The sequence below is a fragment of the Salmo trutta genome, chromosome 13 (genome assembly GCF_901001165.1).
Source record: "Salmo trutta chromosome 13, fSalTru1.1, whole genome shotgun sequence".
NCBI classification, from domain to species: Eukaryota; Metazoa; Chordata; class Actinopteri; order Salmoniformes; family Salmonidae; genus Salmo; species Salmo trutta.
In genome coordinates, this window is record NC_042969.1 from 4,865,160 (window position 1) to 4,884,551 (window position 19,392).

The following is a 19,392-nucleotide window of genomic DNA, read 5'->3' on the forward strand; positions in this document are numbered from 1 at the left end:
TTATATCTCTGGGTCTCTGTGTGTGCGCGCATAGGTGCCTGAGCGACGAAGAAAACACAAGCAGCTGCATCACCACTTTCAAAATAGGGATGCAAACATATGTTTTTGCACCCCCACTTTTTGACCAGAATATTATAATGATCCATTGGTAATTTGTCATTTTCAATGATTAATATTGTTTTGAGCTGGTCTGTATTAAAATAGATATGTCAATTTTATTAGAGGTCGACCGATTAATCGGAATAACCGATTAATTAGGGCCGATTTCAAGTTTTCATAACAATCGGTATTTTTGGACACCGATTTGCCTATTTAATTTATTTTTATTTTTAATTACACCTTTATTTAACTAGGCAAGTCAGTTAAGAACACATTCTTATTTTCAATGACGGCCTAGGAACGGTGGGTTAACTGCCTTGTTCAGGGGCAGAACGACAGATTTTTACCTTGTCAGCTCAGGGATTCAATCTTGCAACCTTACGGTTAACTAGTCTAACGCTCTAACCACCTGCTTTACATTGCACTCCACGAGGAGCCTGCCTGTTACGCGAATGCAGTAAGAAGCCAAGGTAAGTTGCTAGCGAGCATTAAACTTATCTTATAAAAAACAAATCAATCAATCATAATCACTAGTTAACTACACATGGTTGATGATATTACTAGTTTATTTATCTAGCCTGTCCTGCGTTGCATATAATCGATGCGGTGCTCATTTGCGAAAAAGGACTGTCGTTGCTCCAACGTGTACCTAACCATAAACATCAATGTCTTTCTTAAAACCAATACACAAGTATATATTTTTAAACCTGCATATTTAGTTAATATTGCCTGCTAACATGAATTTATTTTAACTAGGGAAAATGTGTCACCTCTTGCAACAGAGTCAGGGTACAGTGGGAGAAAAAAGTATTTGATCCCCTGCTGATTTTGTACGTTTGCCCACTTACAAAGAAATGATCAGTCTATCATTTTAATGGTAGGTTTATATGAACAGTGAGAGACAGAATAAAACATTTAAAAATCCAGAAAAACACATGTCAAAAATGTTATAAATTGATTTGCATTTTAATGAGGGAAATAAGTATTTGACCCCTCTGCAAAACATGACTTAGTACTTGGTGGCAAAACCCTTGTTGGCAATCACAGAGGTCAGACGTTTCTTGTAGTTGGCCACCAGGTTTGCACACATCTCATGAGGGATTTTGTCCCACTCATCTTTGCAGATCTTCTCCAAGTCATTAAGGTTTCGAGGCTGACGTTTGGCAACTCGAACCTTCAGCTCCCTCCACAGATTTTCTATGGGATTAAGGTCTGGAGACTGGCTAGGCCACTCCAGGACCTTAATGTGCTTCTTCTTGAGCCACTCCTTTGTTGCCTTGGCCGTGTGTTTTGGGTCATCGGCATGCTGGAATACCCATCCACGACCCATTTTCAATGCCCTGGCTGAGGGAAGGAGGTTCTCACCCAAGATTTGACAGTACATGGCCCCGTCAAATGATGCAGTGAAGTTGTCCTGTCCCCTTAGCAGAAGAACACCCCCAAAGCATAATGTTTCCACCTCCATGTTTGACGGTGGAGATGGTGTTCTTGGGGTCATAGGCAGCATTCTTCCTCCTCCAAACACGGCGAGTTGAGCTGATGCCAAAGAGCTCCATTTTGGTCTCATCTGACCACAACACTTTCACCCAGTTGTCCTCTGAATCATTCAGATGTTCATTGGCAACCTTCAGACGGGCATGTATATGTATTCTTCAGCAGGGGGACCTTGCAGGCGCTGCAGGATTTCAGTCCTTCACGGCGTAGTGTGTTACCAATTGTTTTCTTGGTGACTATGGTCCCAGCTGCCTTGAGATCATTGACAAGATCCTCCCGTGTAGTTCTGGGCTGATTCCTCACCGTTCTCCTGATCATTGCAACTCCACGAGGTGAGATCTTGCATGGAGCCCCTGGCCGAGGGATATTGACAGTTCTTTTGTGTTTCTTCCATTTGCGAATAATCGCACCAAATGTTGTCAACTTCTCACCAAGCTGCTTGGCGATGGTCTTGTAGCCCATTCCAGCGTTGTGTAGGTCTACAATGTTGTCCCTGACATCCTTGGAGAGCTCTTTGGTCTTGGCCATGGTGGAGAGTTTGGAATCTGATTGATTGATTGCTTCTGTGGACAGGTGTCTCTTATACAGGTAACAAGCTGCGGTTAAGAGCACTCCCTTTAAGAGTGTGCTCCTAATCTCAGCTCGCTACCTGTATAAAAGACACCTGGGAGACAGAAATCTTTCTGATTGAGAGGGAGTCAAATAATTATTTCCCTCATTAAAATACAAATCAATTTATAACATTTTTGACATGCGTTTTTCTCGATATTTTTGTTGTTATTCTGTCTCTCACTGTTCAAATAAACCTAACATTAAAATGATAGACTGATAATTTCTTTGTCAGTGGGCAAACATACAAAATCAGCAGAGGATCAAATACTTTTTCCCCCCACTGTATATGCAGTGTGAAGACTATTTCTTCCTAACAAAGACAGCCGACTTCGCCAAACGGGGGATGATTTAACAAAAGCGCATTTGCGAAAAAAGCACAATAGTTGCACGACTGTACCTAACCATAAACATCAATGCCTTTCTTAAAATCAATACACAGAAGTATATATTTTTAAACCTGCATATTTAGCTAAAATAAATTAATGTTAGCAGGCAATATTAACCAGGTGAAATTGTGTCACTTCTCTTGCGTTCATTGCACGCAGAGTCAGGGTATATGCAACAGTTTGGGCCGCCTGGCTCGTTGCGAACTAATTTGCCAGAATTTTACTTAATTATGACATAACATTGAAGGTTGTGCAATGTAACAGGAATATTTAGACTTAGGGATGCCACCCGTTAGATAAAATACGGAACGGTTCCGTATTTCACTGAAAGGAAAAACGTTTTGTTTTCGAGATGATAGTTTCCGGATTCGACCATATTAATGACCTAAGGCTCGTATTTCTGTGTGTTTATTATATTATAATTAAGTCTATGATTTGATAGAGCAGTCTGACTGAGCAGTGGTAGGCAGCAGCAGGCTCGTAAGCATTCATTCAAACAGCACTTTCGTGCGTTTTGCCAGCAGCTCTTCGCAATGCTTCAAGCATTGCGCTGTTTATGACTTCAAGCCTATCAACTCCCAATATTAAGCTGGTGTAACCGATGTGAAATGGCTAGCTAGTTAGCGGGGTGCGTGCTAATAGCGTTTCAAATGTCACTCGCTCTGAGACTTGGAGTAGTTGTTCCCCTTGCTCTGCATGGTTACCGCTGCTTCGAGGGTGGCTGTTGTCGATGTGTTCCTGGTTCGAGCCCAGGTAGGAGCGAGGAGAGGGACGGAAGCTATACTGTTACACTGGCAATACTAAAGTGCCTATAAGAACATCCAATAGTCAAAGGTATATGAAATACAAATTGTATAGAGAGAAATAGTCCTATAATTCCTATAATAACTACAACCTAAAACTTCTTACCTGGGAATATTGAAGACTCATGTTAAAAGGAACCACCAGCTTTCATATGTTCTCATGTTCTGAGCAAGGAACTTAAACGTTATCTTTCTTACATGGCACATATTGCACTTTTACTTTCTTCTCCAACACTGCATTATTTAAACCAAATTGAACATGTTTCATTATTTATTTGAGGCTAAATTGATTTTATTTTTGTATTATATTAAGTTAAAATAAGTGTTCATTCAGTATTGTTGTAATTGTCATTATTACAAAGAATGTCTTTATTTTTGTATATAAATCGGCCGATTAATCGGCATCGGCTTTTTTGGCCCTCCAATAATCGGTATCGGCGTTGAAAAATCATAATCGGTCAACCTCTAACTCAGACCCCTTGATTCCCCCCCCCCCACATTTTATTACGTTAAAATTGATCATATAGTTATTTTCCTCATCAATCTATAGACAATACCCCATAATGACAAAACAAAAACAGGTTTTAAATGTTTGTTTTTTTACAAATGTATACAAAATAAACTGATATCACATTTACATAAGTAGTGGCAGATTAGCTGGTTAGAGCTTTTAAATAGGCTAATAACACGAATGGCTTTTATAGCTAGCTAAGAAGCTAACTAAACTCTGTAGTGGTGGGGCGTAGGGCAGAGTTGAGTGAAGCACCTTCAACTGTAAACTTGACCCGTCCTTTATAAATCAAATATTACAGGCGGAGGCGTATCACGTTATTCACGTAGCCCACCACAGATGAGCAAAGGTGTTTTAAAAAATTTTTTTTTTTATGGAAACCCAAAGGACTCGTACCTAACCACCCAGTGGCGTGCTCTGTCCATGGTGCTGGTACAGCGCCGCAGAATTTTTTGCGCCAACCTGTCACTCGATCATTTTAACTTCAGGGGCATAAAACTAAAACTGAAGAGGCACAAGTTTCAACTGAGCCCCATTTTACCCCCTCATGGAACTGGGCCCGCAAGCAGAGCTGTTTTATGGAAATATAAATATCCTGTGCTTTTTCCATTTGGTTCATAGGAGCATACAGACACAGCTCGGCTACATTGTAACTGGGAAGCGCCATGGCGCGTTTGCATATGTGGCTCAGCCAGGACGGTTCCTTTTCTAACTGAATGAAAACCTTTTGAGCAATGTGATTTAAGTTGGGATATAGATGACAAAAATGCAGAATGGCGTTAAATTATTAGGCCTACTGATTATTTCTCACTATCTACTTGCGAGCTACTCATTAACAACCCACGAGCTACCGGACATGCAGTTTTCTGCTAAGGTGCAACCTTAGGTAGGTCAATGGAAGGTTACTCCGAGTCAGTCTGCGCTACAACAAAGCCTAATCAGACATACATGTGTTCATAATGGTTTTAACAGTGAGATAATACAATGGATTTGCTCATGGTGCACGCAGCTCAAGTTATATCTAACAACACCATTGGACCAACACCTTCGGACATGAAACAACGATACAAATGTAATAGCACAACAAAATAGAAAAAACATTTTATTTTGCATCAGTGGTGCAACTAGTGCTTTTTAGGTGCACTGAAAACGGTGTGCACAGGAGCAAAAAAAGGTTAAAGCCATTCATCTTTTTGATATAACTATTATATCATATATAAAATGGATTTATCTATTTTAATCTATTATCTATTTTAATACAGCTCAAAACAATTTTAATCATTGAAAATGACAAATTACCCAATGGATCATTATAATATTCTGGTAAAAAAGTGGGGGTGCAAAATAGACGTTGACCGATTATGATTTTTCAAAATGGATTTAAAAAAATAAAAAAATAAAAGTGTTTATTTGTAATAATGACAATTACAACAATAATACAATTACAACAATACTGAAGAACACTTTTAACTTAATATAATACATAAATAAAATCAATTTAGCCTCAAATAAATAATGAAACATGTTCAAAAAGTGCAATATGTGCCATGTAAATTAGCTAACGTAAGTTCCTTGCTCAAAACATATGAAAGCTGGTGGTTCCTTTAACATGAGTCTTCAATATTCCCAGGTAAGAAGTTTTAGGTTGTAGTTATTATATGAATTATAGGACTATTTCTCTCTATACGATTTGTATTTCATATACCTTTGACTATTGGATGTTCTTATAGGCACTTTAGTATTGCCAGTGTAACAGTATAGCTTCCGTCCCTCTCCTCGCTCCTACCTGGGCTCGAACCAGGAACACATCGACAACAGCCACCCTCGAAGCAGCATTACCCATGCAGAGCAAGGGGAACAACTACTCCAAGTCTCAGAGCGAGTGACGTTTGAAACACTATTAGCGCGCACCCCGCTAACTAGCTAGCCATATCACATCGGTTACACCAGCCTAATATTGGGAGTTGATAGGCTTGAAGTCATAAACAGCACTGGCAAAACACACGAAAGTGCTGTTTGAATGAATGCTTACGAGCCTGCTGCTGCCTACCACCGCTCAGTCAGACTGCTCTATAAAATCATAGACTTAATTATAATATAATAAACACACAGAAATACGAGCCTTAGGTCATTAATATGGTGGAATCCGGAAACTATCATCTCGAAAACAAAATGTTTTTCCTTTCAGTGAAATACGGAACCGTTCCGTATTTTATCTAATGGGTGGCATCCCTAAGTCTAAATATTCCTGTTACATTGCACAACCTTCATTGTTATGTCATAATTATGTACAATTCTGGCAAATTAGTTCGCAACAAGCCATGCGGCCCAAACTGTTGCATATAACCTGACTCTGCGTGCAATGAACGCAAGAGAAGTGACACAATTTCACCAGGTTAATATTGCCTGCTAACCTGGATTTCTTTTAGCTAAATATGCAGGTTTAAAAATATATACTTCTGTGTATTGATTTTAAGAAAGGCATTGATGTTTATGGTTAGGTACAGTCGTGCAACGATTGTGCTTTTTCACAAATGCGCTTTTGTTAAATCATCCCCCGTTTGGCGAAGTCGGCTGTCTTTGTTAGGAAGAAATAGTCTTCACAGTTAGCAACGAGCCAGGCGGCCCAAACTGCTGCATATACCCTGACTTTGCTGCAAGAGAAGTGACATTTTCCCTAGTTAAAAGAAATTCATGTTTGAGCAACATGTACCTATGCGATTATATGCAACGCAGGACAGGCTAGATAAACTAGTAATATCATCAACCATGTGTAGTTAACTAGTGATTATGATTGATTGATTGTTTTTTTATAAGATAAGTTGCTTGCTAGCATTAAACCTATCTTGGCTTCTTACTGCATTTGCGTAACAGGCAGGCTCCTTGTGGAGTGCAATGTAAAGCAGGTGGTTAGAGCATTGGACTAGTTAACCGTAAGGTTGCAAGATTGAATCCCCGAGCTGACAAGGTAAAAATCTGTCGTTCTGCCCCTGAACAAGGCAGTTAACCCACCGTTCCTAGGCCGTCATTGAAAATAAGAATGTGTTCTTAACTGACTTGCCTAGTTAAATAAAGGTGTAAAAATTATTCGATTTTTTTTTACATTTGAAATAAAAAAAAAATAATAAAAAAAAAATATATATATATATATATATATATAAAAAAATGTTAAAAAAAATATATATATATATATATATAAATAAAAAAAAAATAATAATACAAAAAAAATAAATAATAATAAATAAAAAAATATCGGCCAATCGGTGTCCAAAAATACTGATTTCCAATTGTTATGAAAACTTGAAATCGGCCCTAATTAATCGGCCCTTCCGATTAATCGGTCGACCTCTAGTCTGAATGCTTTCCGAATGCACTGTAGATCCAGGTTGGCTAGACTTTAAATACAAAATTAGCTGGCTACTCACATGTGCCTGAGACATTGTTTATGAGACCTGTGTTCAATTTCTATAATGCCTGCTACAAGAAGTTGGCCATTCATTTGAAGACGTGCATTGTGCATGGTTCTGGTTAAATTTGCTCTTTGCAATGGAGATTGTGCCAACCTGCCACTTCTTGGTCAAAAGCACTCAATGACCATGGCATTTCAACTAATAATGTTTATTGTGGTATATATGCAGAATTCAATATAATTCCAATGTAAGAACCCAAATTATGCCCCTGGGTATAGTTGGATATCGGTATAATTCATCATAGAAATAGATAACCATAGAAATAGAATGTAGGCTTCCTTGGTAGCCTATTGCTTTTCGTGGTTGTAAAAATGGAACTGCACGTATTGGAAACGTGTTCATGGTAGGACGGCGTTGCTTAATTGATTACGTGGTTGGGTTGAACTTGATCCACAGAAGTGTATTGTGCCATATCGCAACGTGTTGCTAAACTCATTAGCTGCATGATTTTTCTGTTTGATGCGGGCCTATAGGCCTATTTCTTTGGCAAGACAGCTGTGCATGGCTTCAGCACACTGTAGTAGGCAGTTTTTTTGTTGTTATTTGCCTTCGCCTTTATTGCGTTTGTTTACTGTTAATGAAACTAGCCTAAATATAGATTGTGTCATGCGTTTATCGATCTAATATTTTATTTCTAGGCCTATAGTAGCCCTACAGCGGTTTTGTTCTGTTCATATTCATTTGTTCGCATTCGTAGTTGTGTCAGTATTCTAAGCCAAACTGTAATTCAGCACTTTTGTTTTGCATGAATAACTAGGCAATTACTTTCTGCATTCAGTTTGAATTATTTTGTTAAGACATCTGTCTGTACAACATCTGCATTCACATAGGCTGTTTGTAATAGGTGAATTACCCTATATACCTTGTAGCCTATATTCATTGTCAAATAGGCCTTGCTTCAGTGTGTAAGGCGCAGTCCATCGTGCGGATAGAGTGCAGTGGAGATGGGCTCCATATCTCGCACCTTACCTACCACTTCAAAAGCACTCAGTGGTCTCGGAGTCTCTGCATTTTAACTTTGTTAATTGCGGTAGTGTGATATAACTCCCCTAGCTACACATTGAGATAGCCAGCCTGACAGCTTAGTGGAGTCTGCCACTAGCACAGTCAGTGTAGTCAGCTCAGCTATCCCCATTGATCCGTGTCTGTGCCTCAATCTAGGTTGGGCAAAACAAAACATGGCGGCGTTCGCCTTAGCAATCTCACCGAAATAAAGACCTCCTCCATTGCTGTCATTATTGAAAGAGATTGTGATATCTCACATCTCAAAATAGGGATACTTAATGTTAGATCCCTCACTTCCAAGGCAGTTATAGTCAATGAAGTAATCACTGATTATAATCTTGATGTGATTGGCATGACTGAAACATGGCTTAAGCCTGATGAATTTACTGTGTTAAATGAGGCCTCTCCTCCTGGTTACACTAGCGACCATATCCCTGCGCATCCCGAAAAGGCGGAAGTGTTGCTAACATTTATGATAGCAAATTTCAATTTACAAAAAACCGACTGCGTTTTCGTCTTGAGCTTCTAGTCATGAAATCTATGCAGGCTACTCAATCACTTTTTATAGCTACTGTTTACAGGCCTCCTGAGCCGTATACAGCGTTCCTCACTGAGTTCCCTGAATTCCTATCGGATCTTGTAGTCATTCTAATTTTTTGTGACTTTAATATTCACATGGAAAAGTCCACAGACTCACTCTAAAAGGCTTTTGGAGCCATCATCGACTCAGTGGGTTTTGTCCAACATATCTCCGGACTCACTGCCACAGTCATACTCTGGACCTAGTTTTGTCCCGTGGAATAAATGTTGTGGCTCTTAATGTTTTCCTCATAATCCTGGACAATCGGAAGACCATTTTATTACATTTGCAATCGCAACAAATAATCTGCTCAGACCCCAACCAAGGATCATCAAAAGCCGTGCTATAAATTCTCAGACAACCCAAAGATTCCGAGATGCCCTTCCAGACTCCACCTACCCAAGGACGTCAGAGTACAAAAATCAGTTATCCACCTAACTGAGGAACTCAATTTAACCTTGCGTAATACCCTAGACGCAATCGCACCCCTAAAAACAAAAAACATTTGTCATAAGGAACTAGCTCCCTGGTATACAGAAAATACCTGAGCCCTGAAGCAAGCTTCCAGAAAATTGGAACGGAAATGGCGCTACACCAAATAGGAAGTCTTCCGACTAGCTTGGAAAGACAGTACCGTACAGTATCGAAGAGCCCTCACTGCCACTCGATTGTCCTATTTTTCCAACTTAATTGACGAAAATAAGAACAATCCAAAATTTATTTTTGATACTGTCGCAAAGCTAACTAAAAAGAAGCATTCCCCAAGAGAAGATGGCTTTCACCTCAGCAGTGATAAATTCATGAACGAAGAGATCATGATCATTAGAAAGCAAATTACGGAATCCTCTTTAAATCTGAGTATTTCTATAAAGCTCAGTTGTCCTGAGTCTGCACAACACTGCCAGGACCTAGGATCAAAGGAGACACTCAAATGTTTTAATCCTATATCTCTTGACACATTGATGAAAATAGTCATGGCCTCTAAATGTTCAAGCTGCATACTGGACCCTATTCCAACTAACCTACCGAAAGAGCTGCTTCCTGTGCTTGGCCCTCCTATGTTGAACATAATAAACGGCTCCCTATCCACCGGATGTGTACCAAACTCACTAAAAGTGGCAGTAATAAAGCATCTCTTGAAAAAGCCAACCCTTGACCCAGATTTAAAAAAATATATATTAATCATCGGCCTATATTGAATCTCCCATTCCTCTCAAAACATTTTGAAAAAGCTGTTGCGCAGCAACTCACTGCCTTCCTGAAGACAAACAATGTATACAGAATGCTTCAGTCTGGTTTTAGACCCCATCATAGTACTGAGACTACACCTGTGAAGGTGGTAAATGACCTTTTAATGGCATCAGACCGAGACTCTGCATCTGTCCTTGTGCTCTTAGACCTTAGTGCTGCTTTTGATACCATCGATCACCACATTCTTTTGGAGAGATTGGAAACCCAGATTGGTCTACACGGACAGGTTCTGCCTGGTTTAGATCTTATCTGTCGGAAAGATATCAGTTTGTCTCTGTAGATGGTTTGTCCTCTTGACAAATCAACTGTAAATTTCGGTGTTCTTCAAGGCTCTGTTTTAGGACCACTATTGTTTTCACTATATATTTTACCTCTTGGTGATGTCATTCGGAAACATAATGTTAACTTTCACTGCTATGCGGACGACACACAGCTGTACATTTCGATGAAACATGGTGAAGCCCCAAAATTGTCCTCCCTGGAAGCCTGTGTTTCAGACATAAGGAAGTGGATGGTGGCAAATGTCTACTTTTAAACTCGGACAAAACAGAGATGCTAGTTCTAGGTCCCAAGAAACAAAGAGATCTTCTGTTGAATCTGATAATTAATCTTGATGGTTGTACAGTCGTCTCAAATAAAACTGAAGGACCTCGGCGTTACTCTGGACCCAGATCTCTCTTTTGACAAACATATCAAGACTGTTTCAAGGACAGCTTTTTTCCATCTACGTAACATTGCAAAAATCAGAAACTTTCTGTCCAAAAATGATGCAGAAAAATGAATCCATGCTTTTGTCAATTCTAGATTAGACCACTGCAATGCTCTACTTTCCGGCTACCCGGATAAAGCACTAAATAAACTTCAGTTAGCGCTAAACACGGCTGCTAGAATCTTGACTAGAACCAAACATTTGTATCATATTACTCCAGTGCTAGCCTCTCCACACTGGGTTCCTGTTAAGGCTAGGGCTGATTTCAAGGTTTTACTGCTAACCTACAAAGCATTACATGGGCTTGCTCCTACCCATCTTTTCGATTTGGTCCTGCCGTACAGACCTACACGTACGCTACAGTCACAGGCCTCCTTACTGTTCCTTAGCAAACAGCTGGAGGCTTTCTCCAATAGAGCTCAATTTTTATGGAATGGTCTGCCTATCCATGTGAGAGACGCAGACTCGGTCTCGACCATTCAATCTTTATTGAAGACTCATCTCTTCAGTAGGTCCTATGATTGAGTGTAGTCTGGCCCAGGAGTGTGAAGGTGAACGGAAAGGCACTGGAGCAACAATCTGCCCTTGCTATCTCTGCCTGGCCGGTTCTCCTCTCTCCACTGGGATTCTCTGCCTCAAAACCTATTACGGGGGCTGAGTCACTGGCTAACTGGTGCTCTTCCATACCGTCCCTAGGAGGGGTGCGTCACTTGAGTGGCTTGAGTCACTGACGTGATCAACCTGTCTGGGTTGGCGCCCCCCTCGGGTTCGTGCCGTGGGGGAGATTTTCATGGGCTGTACTCGGCCTTGTTTCAGGATAATAAGTTGGTGGTTGAAGATAGTGGTGTGGGGGCTAGCTTTGGCAAAGTGGGTGGGGTTATAGCCTGCCTGTTTGGCCCTGTCTGGGGGGTTTCGTCGGACGGAGCCACAGTGTCTCCCGACCCCTCCAGTCTCAGCCTCCAGTATTTATGCTGCAATAGTTTGTGTCGGGGGGCTAGGGTCAGTCTGTTGTATCTGGAGTATTTCTGTGTGAATTTAAGTCTCTCGCTCTCAGGACCTGATTCCCTGGGACCGTGCCTCAGGACTACCTGGCCTGATGACTCCTGCTGTCCCCTGTCCACCTGCTCGTGCTGCTGCTCCAGTTTCAACTGTTCTGCCTGCGGCTATGGAACCCTGACCTGTCCACCGGACGTGCTACCTTGTCCCAGACCTGCTGTTTTCAACTCTCTAGAGACAGCAGGTGCGGTAGAGATACTCTGAATGATCGGCTATGAAAAGGCAACTGACATTTACTCCTGATGTGCTGACCTGTTGCACCCTCTACAACCACTGTTATTATTATTATTATTATTATTATCTGACCCTACTGGTCATCTATGAACATATGTCATGATCTCCACCCCTCATAGCCTAGTTCCTCTCTAGGTTTCTTTCTAGGTTCCGGCCTTTCTAGGGAGTTTTTCCTTGCCACCGTGCTTCTACACCTGCATTTCTTGCTGTTTGGGGTTTTAGGCTGGGTTTCTGTCCAGCACTTTGTTACATCGGCTGATGTAAGAAGGGCTTTATAAATACATTTGATTGATATAAGCAGAATTCAATATAATTCAAATGCAAGAACCCACCAAAATTGTTCCCCCTCACTGATTTCAACTTCCCCCTTAGTCACTTTATCCTGGCGCAGGGTTCTGACCAAATTAGTCATTTCTACTCTCTTTGCATCAAATATGCATGCTGCTGAGACAAGTTCAATTTTAAACATTCATGGTGACAGTACTTCAAACAACAGCATGAAAAAAAGTCAAGGGGGTCTCTACTGTACCTACCTTTTCCAGTTCTCTGGGAATGCGCATGCATGTGTACACTCGCTCTCTGCGCTCGGTGTATTTTGCTTCATTGTGCTCCAGGAAGTAGCCCCGGGTCAGCTCAGCACACATGAAGCGAGCCAGCGACGGATCTGGAATAACATTATGACAACACTTAGCGCTGTGTTACAACAGGGCTATTGTCGCTCCAGTTTGCATTACCGTATTTTGGTAAGACAGCTGGGTGTACGCATGGTTATCAACATAATGGCCATCAACATAATGGCCAAAATACACAGTACCAGTAAAAAGTTTGGACACACCTACTCATTCAAGGGTTTTTCTTTATTTTTACTATTTTCTACATTGTAGCATAATAGTGAATACATCAAAACTATGAAATAACATATATGGAATCATGTAGTAACGAAAATATATTTTAGATTCTTCAAAAGTAGCCACCCTTTGCCTTGATGACAGCGTTGCAATATTGGCCTTTCTCAACCAGCTTCACATGGAATGCTATTCCAACAGACTTGAAGGAGTTCTCACATATGCTGAGCACTTGTTGGCTGCTTTTCCTTCACTCTGCAGTCCAACTCATCCCAAACCATCTCAATTGGTTGAGGTCGGGTGATTGTGGAGGCCAGGTCATCTGATGCAGCACTCCATCACTTTCTTTCTTGGTCAAATAGCCCTTACACAGCCTGGAGGTGTGTTTTAAATCATTGTCCTGTTGGAAAAACAAATGATAGTCCCACTATGCAAAAACCAGATGGGATGGCGTATCGCTGCAGAATGCTGTGGTAGCCATGCTGGTTAAGTGTGCCTTGAATTCTAAATAAATCACAGAGTGTCACCAGAAAAGGACCCCCACACTATCACACCTCCTCCTCCGTGCTTCATGGTGGGAACCACACATGCGGAGATCATCCAATCACATACTCTGTGTTTGACAAAGACATGGAGGTTGGAACCAAAAATCTCAAATTTGGACACATCAGACCAAAGGACAGATTCCCACTGGTCTAATGTCCATTGCTCGTGTTTCTTGGCCCATGCAAGTCTCTTCTTCTTATTCGTGTCCTTTAGTAGTGGTTTATTGGATTCACGCAGTCTCGTCTGAACAGTTGATGTTGAGATGTGTCTGTTACTTGAACTCTGTGACGCATTTATTTGGGCTGCAATTTCTGAGACTGGTAACTCGAATGAACTTATCCTCTGCAGCAGAGGTAACTCTGGGTCTTCCTTTCCTGTAGCGGTCCTCATGAGAGCCAGTTTCATCATAGCGCTAGATGGTTTTTGCGACTGCGCTTAAAATAAACTTTCAAAGTTCTGATTGACTGACCATGTCTTAAAGTAATGATGGACTGTCTTTTCTCTTTGCTTATTTTAGCGGTTCTTGCCATAATATGGACTTGGTCTATCTTTTGTATACCACCCCTACCTTGTCACAACACAACTGATTGGCTCAAACGCATTAAGGAAATACATTCCACAAATTAACTTAACAAGGCACACCTATTAATTGAAATGCATTACAGGTGACTACCTCAAGAAGCTGGTTGAGAGAATGCCAAGAGTGTGCAAAGCTGACATCAAGGCAAAAGGTGGCTACTTTGAAGAATCTCAAATATATTTTGATTTGTTTAACACTTTTTTGCTTACTACATGATTTCATAAGTTATTTCATAGTTTTGATGTCTTCACTAGTATTCTACAATGTGGAAAATAGTAAAAATAAAGATTAATCCTGGAATGAGTAGGAGTGTCCAAAGTTGACTGGTACTGTATGTGTGCCAACTGTGGGAAGCTCGACACAGAAAACAAAATATGTCCTAAAAAATAAGCATAATGTAGCCAAATCAGTATTCATATAAGAACAGAGCCAACTGAATTAAAATGCCACTTTATCCCTAATGCTTATCTAATATACTTGCTAAGTCTTTCGGTATGAGGAAAACTGAGCAACAGTGGCAGTATCATTAATTACCATTCCACTTAGGAAGTTATGAAGTAAAGTACACAACCTACTGGTATGCTGCACTTTTAAATAACAGCATAATTTAGCAATTATTCGAGACAGTGTAAAAATATTTCAAGACAGTGTACGCTCATTTTGGGGTAAAGTCCTCAGCGCCTTTGAACAGTTTCGAATTATTGCTAAATTATGTTGTTTATATATATATATATACAGTATCTCACAAAAGTGAGTACACCCCTCACATTTTTGTAAATATTTGAGTATATCTTTTCATGTGACAACACCGAAGAAATTACACTTTGCTACAATGTAATGTAGTGAGTGTACAGCTTGTATAACAGTGTAAATTTGCTGTCCCCTCAAAATAACACAACACAGAGCCATTAATGTCTAAACGTCTGGCAACAAAAGTGAGTACACCCCTAAGTGAAAATGTCAAAATTGGGCCCAACAAGCCATTTTCCCTCCCCGGTGTCATGTGACTCGTTAGTGTTACAAGGTCTCAGGTGTGAATGGGGAGCAGGTGTGTTAAATGTGGTGTCATTGCTCTCACACTCCCTCATACTGACTGGTCACTGGAAGTTCAACATGGCACCTCATGGCAAAGAACTCTGCGGATCTGAAAAAAAGAATTGTTGCTCTACATAAAGATGGCCTGGGCTATAAGAATGCCAAGACCCTGAAACTGAGCTGCAGCATGGTGGCCAAGACCATACAGCGGTTTAACAGGACAGGTTCCACTCAGAACAGGCCTCGCCATGGTCGACCAAAGAAGTTGAGTGCACGTGCTCAGCGTCATATCCAGAGGTTGTCTTTGGGAAATAGACGTATGAGTGCTGCCAGCATTGCTGCAGAGGTTGAAGGGGTGGGGGGTCAGCCTGTCAGTGCTCAGACAATACGCCGCACACTGCATCAAATTGGTCTGCATGGCTGTCGTCCCAGAAGGAAGCCTCTTCTAAAGATGATGCACAAGAAAGCCTGCAAACAGTTTGCTGAAGACAAGCAGACTAAGGACATGGATTACTGGAACCATGTTCTGTGGTCTGATGAGACCAAGATAAACTTATTTGGTTCTGATGGTGTCAAGCATGTGTGGCGGCAACCAGGATAGGAGTACAAAGACAAGTGTGTCTTGCCTACAGTCAAGCGTGGTGGTGGTAGTGTCATGGTCTGGAGCTGCATGAGTGCTGATGGCACTGGGGAGCTACAGTTCATTGAGGGAACCATGAATGCCAACATGTACTGTGACATACTGAAGCAGAGCCTGATCCCCTCCCTGCGGAGACTGGGCCGCAGGGCAGTATTCCAACATGATAACAACCCCAAACACACCTCCAAGACGACCACTGCCTTGCTAAAGAATCTGAGGGTAAAGGTGATGGACTGGCCAAGCATGTCTCCAGACCTAAACCCTATTGAGCATCTGTGGGGCATCCTCAAACGGAAGGTGGAGGAGTGCAAGGTCTCTAACATCCACCAGCTCCGTGATGTCGTCATGGAGGAGTGGAAGAGGACTCCAGTGGCAACCTGTGAAGCTCTGGTGAACTCCATGCCCAAGAGGGTTAAGGCAGTGCTGGAAAATGATGGCAGCCACACAAAATATTGACACTTTGGGCCCAATTTGGACATTTTCACTTAGGGGTGTACTCACTTTTGTTGCCAGTGGTTTAGACAGTAATGGCTGTGTGTTGTGTTATTGAGGGGACAGCAAATTTACACTGTTATACACGCTGTACACTCACTACTTTACATTGTAGCAAAGTGTCATTTCTTCAGTGTTGTCACATGAAAATATATACTCATTAACAAAAATGTGAGGGGTGTACTCACTTTTGTGAGATACTGTGTGTGTGTGTGATATATATATATATATATATCAATGACAGGTTCTCACAATTTCCAACAGGAATAACTCTATTTTGACTGATAGTGCGATGCATTCAAATTAGGCGCTCTCGGCCCATAAGCCAGAGCAGAAGGCAGCAAGCTAGACTTGTCTTCTTCTTTGACACAAATTGGCATGACAGGCAACGTTAGCATTAACATTAAAACCGTGCTAAGCAAATAGCGTAGCTAACTAATGTTACTGTAGTTCACTACACTGTCATTGATCCCAACATCAGTGACTGTTGGCCCCTCCACGTAGGCTGGACGTCTCTTGCCTTGGCTAGGTGCGGCTCGTCACGTGTACGCGAATTACCGGGAATTAAAACATTCGAGGAATTAGTCGACACATTTAAAATATTTGTAATGATCAGTTAGTTAGAATATATTATCACATGCTACTAATACAAAAGGTGAGAAAGACTTACTGAAAGCGAAGTATTTAAAAAACAAAAAATTTTTTTTTACAAACGAACAACTCTGAAGACAACACGGTTAAAACTGACAGCTCGAAAAGCCAATGACATGCTTTGGTTGGTTGTGCGTTCAGTCCGGACAGCCCCAATGACTGTGGGCCAGCCCAAAGATAGCGAAATAATAGAACATTTGTATTTTACAATGATTTTCATGCGATCGTCAGCTTCCAAGGCATTATTTCTAGACATATAGAGAGGTCGGTTTATCAGATAAAATGATCGTTAAAGACACCGTTTAAACCTGCGCGCGAGCCAGGGAAACCCACCTGAGTTGTCACGTTCACGTTGCTCCCGTCTGACAGCATTTATATCGTAAAAGCCCAATGTTTCCGCCAGATCTGGAGTTTTACCGATTTCCCCCGACCTTGGTATATCATCCCATGGCCGTTTCTCCTTCTTTTTGTTCTTATTTTCGGTTTCTTTTTCATCTGACGGCACAGTCCCCAGCAAGTCCGCCATCTTCAATTTGCAGCCGCGTTGATAGCAACGTTCATTGACCTACCATAGAGATAGATAGAGGACTCAACTTTATACATGTGCCTTTAAAGAGTTTGTGACTGCATGGGCAGCGCCATTGAGGCTACAGCCCATATTGATCCCCACCAAATTGGCGAGTTGACTACTTTAAAATGGTGGAAGCCCTCAATGGCGCTGCCAATGCAACAATAGCCCTTTGGCCACTAGAGGCCTCTATCATTCTCTATGGGACCAACACAACTGTCATCACAATGTCGCCAAGGAGTTGATACTTAATAAACAAACATACACTACATACACTGCTCGTCGAACATCTCATTCCAAAATCATGGGCATTAATATGGAGTTAGTCCCCCCTTTGCTGCTATAACAGCCTCCACTCTTCTGGGAAGGCTTTCCACTAGATGTTGGAACATTGATGCAGGGACTTACTTCCATTCAGCCACAAGTGCATTAGTGAGGTTGGGCACTGATGTTGGGTGAATAGGCCTGGCTCATTGTCGGCATAGTGGCGTTCCAATTCACCCCAAAGGTGTTCAGTGGAGTTAAGGTCAGTGCTCTGTGCAGGCCAGTCAAGTTCTTCCACACCGATCTCAACAAACCATTTCTCTATGGACCTCGCTTTGTGCACGGGGGCATTGTCATGCTGAAACAGGAAAGGGCCTTCCCCAAACGGTTGCCACAACGTTTGAAGCACAGAATCGTCTAGAATGTGATTGTATGCTATAGTGTTAAGATTTCTCTTCACTGGAACTATTTCATGAAGCCCCCGACGAGTGTTGCTTCCAGAGGAAAAAGTCGGTAGTGAGTGTTGCAAACGAGGACAGACGATTTTTACACGCTACGCACTTCAGCACTTGGCGGTCCCGTTCTGTGAGCTTGTGTGGCCTACCACTTCGCGGCTGAGCCGTTGTTGCTCCTAGACGCTTTCACTTCACAATATCAGCACTTACAGTTGCCCGGGGCAACTCTAGCAGGGCAGAAATTTGACTTATTGGAAAGGTGGCATCCTATGATGGTGCCATGTTGAAAGTCACTGAGCTCTTCAGTAAGGCAATTCTGCTGCTAATGTTTGTCTATGGAGATTGCATGGCTGTGTGCTCGATTTTATACACTTGTCATCAACGGGTGTGGCTGAAATAGCCGAATCCACTAATTTGAAGGGTGTATCAATATTGATCAAACAAACAATATCAACACCGATTGTTGACACAACAATCCACCACAGATATGTACACAAGGTATGGGATTTGTATTTCATCTGACATCAATTAAATGTCTTGCCTTAGCCAAAAGACTTTTGCAAAGAAATAAGGTGATAATTTCAATCAAATGTCAATTAATTTCATCCCAATATCCCATCAATGGGAATAATAATAATGTCAATAATACATCAAATATTTGGATGTAATTCATCTAATTGGATATTCAGATGTCCTTTCAATACCGCAAGATGATGTCAAAGATCCATCCAAATATTTCACACTTGATATCCTGCTGCTGCTTCCCTGCCTTTAGTAGTCTGATGCCTGAATGATTCATTGCTGACTAAAATCCTGTTCAAAGAGAAACAATTGGATCTATACATCTTAAATGCGCAATTGGTCTATTGATGAACCAGTTGACCCCCTGACCCTAAATAACGCATCATATTGATCAAGAAACTAAGAAGTGGTGGCTGACATTAGCCAATTTGTCATATTGGGAATACATAAGCACACAGCACAGTTATGCTGTAGTAACAGCATTTCAAATTGGCTACCTATTGCTAGACAAGAGGACAGACAGACTAGAATAAAGGTATAGGAAAACAGATTGAGAAACAGACATGCAAGAGCAGTTAATGCAC

The 19,392-nt window shown here is 41.3% G+C and overlaps 1 protein-coding gene across 2 annotated transcripts in view; it reads right to left on the bottom strand.

The window, feature by feature from the left end:
• LOC115205096 (transmembrane anterior posterior transformation protein 1 homolog) overlaps nt 1-17,639 on the bottom strand; it is a 42,348-nt gene extending 24,709 nt beyond the window's left edge. Inside the window, exons 1-2 of one of the 2 annotated variants that reach the window (XM_029770719.1) lie at nt 17,333-17,639; nt 12,744-12,874 (exon numbers count right to left, since the gene is read on the bottom strand). In XM_029770719.1, the coding sequence (XP_029626579.1) occupies nt 12,744-12,874; nt 17,333-17,525 (324 nt within the window). In that variant the 5' untranslated portion in view covers nt 17,526-17,639. The remainder of the gene's footprint in view (nt 1-12,743; nt 12,875-17,332) is intronic. The other variant, XM_029770720.1, reaches the window with a different exon arrangement.
• Between the last annotated feature and the right edge of the window lie 1,753 nt (nt 17,640-19,392).